This window comes from Phyllobates terribilis, unplaced genomic scaffold (genome assembly GCF_046119375.1).
Source record: "Phyllobates terribilis strain yellow unplaced genomic scaffold, ASM4611937v1 Scaffold_10__3_contigs__length_209671492, whole genome shotgun sequence".
NCBI classification, from domain to species: domain Eukaryota; kingdom Metazoa; phylum Chordata; class Amphibia; order Anura; family Dendrobatidae; genus Phyllobates; species Phyllobates terribilis.
The window spans coordinates 175,650,945-175,656,944 of record NW_027362770.1 but is presented as its reverse complement, the minus strand read 5'-3'; the positions used below and the strand labels follow the sequence as shown (position 1 = coordinate 175,656,944).

At 47.9% G+C, this 6,000-nt stretch overlaps 1 protein-coding gene across 1 annotated transcript in view; it reads right to left on the bottom strand.

The window, feature by feature from the left end:
• Nucleotides 1-6,000, bottom strand: part of SLC13A4 (solute carrier family 13 member 4) — a 65,735-nt gene continuing 59,735 nt past the window's right edge. The window contains exons 14-16 of the mRNA XM_073650191.1: nt 5,647-5,808; nt 5,409-5,546; nt 1-1,810 (exon numbers count right to left, since the gene is read on the bottom strand). Of these exons, the coding sequence (XP_073506292.1) occupies nt 1,673-1,810; nt 5,409-5,546; nt 5,647-5,808 (438 nt within the window). The 3' untranslated portion in view covers nt 1-1,672. The remainder of the gene's footprint in view (nt 1,811-5,408; nt 5,547-5,646; nt 5,809-6,000) is intronic.

Sequence of the window (6,000 nt, the reverse complement as noted above, 5' to 3'; positions counted from 1 at the left end):
ATAAAATTTAATAACTAGGCAAGCAGGAATAGAGAGGAGGACGCGCATGCTCATCTCTTCATTAACTTTTATAGGTCCATAAATTACTAGGCAAGCAGGGATAGAGAGGACGTAGCGCATGCTCATTTCTTAATTAAATTTTATAGGTGGTCCCAAAATCACTAGGCAAGCAGGAATAGAGAGTAGGGCGCGCATGCTCATCCATTAAATTCTATAGGTGGTCCATAAATTACTAGGCAAGCAGGAATAGAGAGGAAGGCGTGCATGCTCAGTTCTTCATTAAATTCTATAGGTGGTCCCAAAATTACTAGGCAAGCAGGAATAGAGAGGAGGTCGGGCATGCTCATCTCTTCATTAAATTTTATAGGTGGTCCATAAATTACTAGGCAATCAGGAATAGAGAGGAGGGCGCGCATGCTCATCTCTTCATTAAATGTTATAGGCGGTTCAACAGTTACTAGGCAAGCAGGAATAGAGAGGAGGGCGCGCATGCTCATCTCTACATTAAATTTTATAGGCGCTACTACAGTTACTAGGCAAGCATAAATAGAGAGAAGGGCGCGCATGCTCATCTCTTCATTAAATTCTATAGGTGGTCCATAAATTACTAGGCAAGCAGGAATAGAGAGGAGGGCTGGCATGCTCATCTCTTCATTAAATTCTGTAGGAGGTCCAAAAATTACTAGGCAAGCAGGAATAGAGGAGGGTGCGCCTCCTCATCTCTTCATTCAATTTTATAGGTGGTCCATAAATTACTAGGCAAGCAGGAATAGAGAGGAGGGCGCGCATGCTCAGTTCTTCATTAAATTCTATAGGCGGTCCCAAAATTACTAGGCAAGCAGGAATAGAGAGGAAGGCGCGCATGCTCAGTTCTTCATTAAATTCTATAGGTGGTCCCAAAATTACTAGGCAAGCAGGAATAGAGAGTAGGGCGCGCATGCTCATCTCTTCATTAAATTCTATAGGCGTTCCATAAATTACTATGCAAGCAGGAATAGAGAGGAAGGCGCGCGCATGCTCAGTTCTTCATTAAATTCTATAGGCGGTACCAAAATTACTAGGCAAGCAGGAATAGAGAGGACGGCGAGCATGCTCATCTCTTTATTAAATTCTATAGATGGTCCATAAATTACTATGCAAGCAGGGATAGAGAGGAGGGCGAGCATACTCATCTCTTCATTAACTTTTATAGGTGGTCCAAAAATTACTAGGCAAGCAGGAATAGACAGGAGGGCGCGTATGCTCATCTCCATCATTTTCTATACGAGGCACAACATTTCTGAGCAAACATCAATGAAGAGACAGTCGTTGCGCATGCGCATCGCTCTCTTATTAATTTTTAAGCCCGCAATGATTGACCGGGTCTGTACCATCGAAGTACTGCAATAAATATTCACCCTGGGGGTTATTAAGAGTATTTACAGGTGGAGAAGATTTGGTTTCCGATCAGGAGCTTCCATAGTTGTAAGGGGCTATATAATTCTAGGCCAAGTATAGAGGGTCTCGAGCAGGGGCTTATGAGGAGGGATTGTCCAAAGCGAGGTGCTGCCCCTTTAAATATATCCTTCATATAGAAGTCCTTTGGTGCAAAGTTTGGTTTCCTGCCTCCATGTTCCTGCCCCCTTCCGAAAGTTCAGAGTGTCGACCCCCCCCCCCCCCCAAACCCTCAGGATCACAAGTGCAGAGTGCTGTTCTGGATCATGGCCCAGTCCGGAAAAGTGTTCAGCTGGAAGAGGCTGATGCCCCACGTGTTAATGGCGACCATGATGATGCCCAGACCGATCACGTTCACTCCCAGACCGGCTTTCACCTGGGGGAGAAAAGAAAGAAATGATTAGTACTAATGTCATCTTGTGCTCCAGTCACAGTCAGAGCTGCATTCAAAATTCTGCTGCCTTTTTAAATTGCTGTCAGGCTGCAGAACCATGCATCTCCTGCTGGTTCAGGGTCTGCACCGACTGATAAAAGGGCTCCCTTCCCAAATTGCTTCCCCTTGCGGTCAGACAAAAGGTGGTCTGCGGACCTTGCTCTACATACTGACTACTTGCTCTGCCTGCGGTCAGGAAACGGTTCCCAAAACACATTTGAATGCAGCTTTAGTTGTGACTAGAGTACAAAATGTGCAACTTTTTTAGCCCGAATTTCCATATACAACCCCTGGCAAAAATTATGGAATCACCGGGCTCGGAGGATGTTCATTCAGTTGTTTAATGTTGTTGAAAAAAAGCAGATCACAGACATGGCACAAAACTAAAGTCATTTCAAATGGCAACTTTAGGGCTTTAAGAAACACTAAAAGAAATCAAGAAAAAAAATGTGGTACTCAGTAAGGGTAATTTTTTTCAGACCGAGCAGAGGGAAAAAATTATGGAATCACTCAATTCTGAGGAAAAAATTATGGAATCACCCTGTAAATTTTCATTTCCAAAACTAAGGCTGTGTGCCCACGTAGCGTTTTTCAAGCGTATATGCTGCGGAATTTCCGCAGCGTAAACGCTTGAAAAACGCATGTATATCCGCACCCCATGGTCCCCAATGGCATTCCGCAATGTCAATGCCCATGCTGCGGATTTTTCCGCAGCATATATGCTGCGGTCAAAAATCCGCAGCATGTTCATTAATTTTGCGGAAGCGCAGCGGAATCAATGTGCGGATGGTACCCAAGTCTGGATGAGAGGAGACTCTCATCCAGACCTGGGTACCAAAGAACCTGTAAAAAAAAGAATAAAATAAAGTTTATACTTATCTTCCGATGTTTTCCCTCCGTCGCGCTGTTGTCTGAAGGACCTGCCACGTCATTGAGTCATGTGACCCACCACATGACTCAATGACGTCACCGCAGGTCCTGCACACAACAGCGTGAGCCGCTCAAGACTCCGGACGGGGCAGAGGATGCATCAGAAGGTGAGTATAAAGTTTATTTTTTTATTTTTTACCATTCTGAACAAGTTGTCAAGCACTTTTCCAAGTGATGCTTGGAGAAGTGCTTGATAACCCGCATGCGGAAATGCATGCAAAGACGCCCCACAAACGCTTCTACCTGGCGGGAAAACCGCATGTAATATCCGCATGCGATTTTTCCGCCAGGGAGAAGCGTAAAAAATATGCTTCAGGTCCGCAACGTGGGCACATAGCCTAACACCTGCATCAAATTAGATCTGGTTGTTAGTCTGCATCTAAAAAGGAGTGCTCACACCTTGGAGAGCTGTTGCACCAAGTGGACTGACATGAATCATGGCTCCAACACGAGAGATGTCAATTGAAACAAAGGAGAGGATTATCAAACTCTTAAAAGAAGGTAAATCATCATGCAATGTTGCAAAAGATGTTGGTTGTTCACAGTCAGCTGTGTCTAAAATCTGGACTAAATACAAACAACATGGGAAGGTTGTTAAAGGCAAACATACTGGTAGACCAAGGAAGACATCAAAGCGTCAAGACCGGAAACATAAAGCAATATGTCTCCAAAACAGGAAATGCACAACAAAACAAATGAGGAATGAATGGGAGGAAACTGGAGTCAATGTCTGTGACCGAACTGTAAGAAACCGCCTAAAAAAAATGGAATTTACATACAGAAAAGCTAAACATAAGCCATGATTAACACCTAAACAGAAAAAAACAAGGTTACAATGGGCTAAGGAAAAGCAATTGTGGACTGTGGATGACTGGATGAAAGTCATATTCAGTGATGAATCGTGAATCTGCATTGGGCAAGGTGATGATGCTGGAACTTTTGTTTGGTGCCGTTCCAATGAGATTTATAAAGATGACTGCAAGAAGAGAACATGCAAATTCCACAGTCATTGATGATATGGGGCTGCATGTCAGGTAAAGGCACTGGGGAGATGGCTGTCATTACATCTACTATATAATCGTCTTATCCCGTCTGTCTGTGTGTCTGTCTGTCTGTCCAGGAAATCCCGCGTCGCTCATTGGTCCGGCAGCGGCCAATCAGCGCCGCGGGATTTCTGAAAAAAGATGGCGGCCGTTAGCGGCTCACCTGCGGGACGGAGCTGAGCGCCGATGCAGCCGGGAGATGAGCGCCGCGAGGCGCTCATCTCCCGGCCGGCAAGAGCAGAAGGACCTCGACCGCCGGACCCATCTGCGGGACAGAGATGCAGCCGGGAGATGAGCGGCGCGAGGCGCTCATCTCCCGGCCGGTAGCAGCGGAAGGACCGCCAGCGCCGCTGACCTCCATGCGCAAGGGAGGACCGGGGAGCGGCGCTGCGGGTCGGAATACTTCTCCTGCGAGCGCCCGCTATGTCCCGGGTTCTCGCAGCGTAAGTAGCCGCACAGGCAGCGCCGCTCCCCGTTGCTCACCAAGACGATTCGATGATTGGTCGCGGTCTTCGGACCCGACCAATCACTGATCTTAGCGCAAAACTTAAGCACCGCTGTGCTTGATTGGTCGCGGGCGCTGACCCCGACCAATCACCGATTTGGGCGCCAAATTTAAATATCGGCCGCGATCAATCAGCACAGCAGTGTTTAAATCTGGAGCCAAGATCGGTGATTGGTCGCGGCCGATATTTAAATTTGGCGCCCAAATCGGTGACCAATGTGCTTGATTGGTCGCGGGCGCTGACCCCGACCAATCACCGATTTGGGCGCTAAATTTAAATATCGCCCGCGACCAATCAGCACAGTAGTGTTTAACTTTGGCGCCAAGATCAGTGATTGGTCGCGGGCCAAGACAGCGACCAATCACCGATTTGTGTGGCAGATTTAAATAGCGGCCGCTCCCCGGTCCTCCCTTCACACCCTAGCCGCATGGATGTCAGCGGCGCTGCCTGTGCAGATACTTCCGCTCCGAGAACCCGGGACATGAGCGGGCGCTCGGAGCAGAAGTATCCCGACCCGCAGCGGCGCTCCCCGGTCCTCCCTTCACACCCTAGCCGCTGATGTCCCCACAGTATCCGCATCGTGTTACAAAAGTCCGGACATTTGTGTTGAAAATCGCTGATTGGTCGCTGGCGATGCCCGCGACCAATCACCGATTTGGGCGCCACATTCAAATATCGGCCGCGACCAATCACCGATCTTGGTTCAACATTTAAACACCGCTGTGCGGATTGGTCACGGACGCTATTTAAATGTGGCGCCAAAATCGGTGATTGGTCGCGCCCAGCGTCGGCGACCAATCAGCACAGCGGTGTTTAAATGTGGAGCCAAGATCGGTGATTGGTCGCGGCCGATATTTAAATTTGGCGCCCAAATCGGTGATTGGTCGCGGGTTCATTGCAAGGGATCTTACAATGAACCATTTCACTACCTCTAGGCCGGCTGGGATTTAGCTAAATAGTTTTTTTTAGGTGGATCTGCCGCCCGTTTAGGAGGTCAGCTGCTGGTTGTGATGGATATTTCCATTCCGCGACGACAAGCAGAGATTTGTTTCCTCCTCTTACCATGTCTTTGATCTGGCAGTGCCCGTAGTTATATACGATGGCGTTCGGGGGGTTCCCCACTGGTAACATCACAGCGAACGAGATGCACATGGCGACCGGAATCAGCGTGTATAAAGGGTTAATATGAAGAGCTTCCGACTGTAGGATTGGGAAAAACAAAGTCAGGAGTCGTCCATAGAGAGTGGAATTTTTAGGTTTTTTTTTTTTTGCCCGTCATTCACATTGGGCTATTGCTCACCAGGCTGCAGAGGATGGGCAGGAATATAGTGATGGTGGCCGGGTTACTGACGAACTCCGTCACTGCCGACACCAGAATACAAGCGAGGAGGCTGACGGCCCAGGACGGGAGGCTGCTCAGACACTCCATCTGACGGCCGATCCACGTGGAGAGGCCGGAGGTCTGACAGAGAAACCAAAAAATAAAACACTTGCCCACCAGGGAATTTAAAATGAACCATTTTGCTACCTCCTAGATGACCTGGGATTTTACAATGAGCAATTGTTGGGCCCCTATATCATCTGGAATTTTACAATACACCCCTTCACTACCCCTAGAGCACCAGGGATTTTACCATAAACCATTTCACCACCC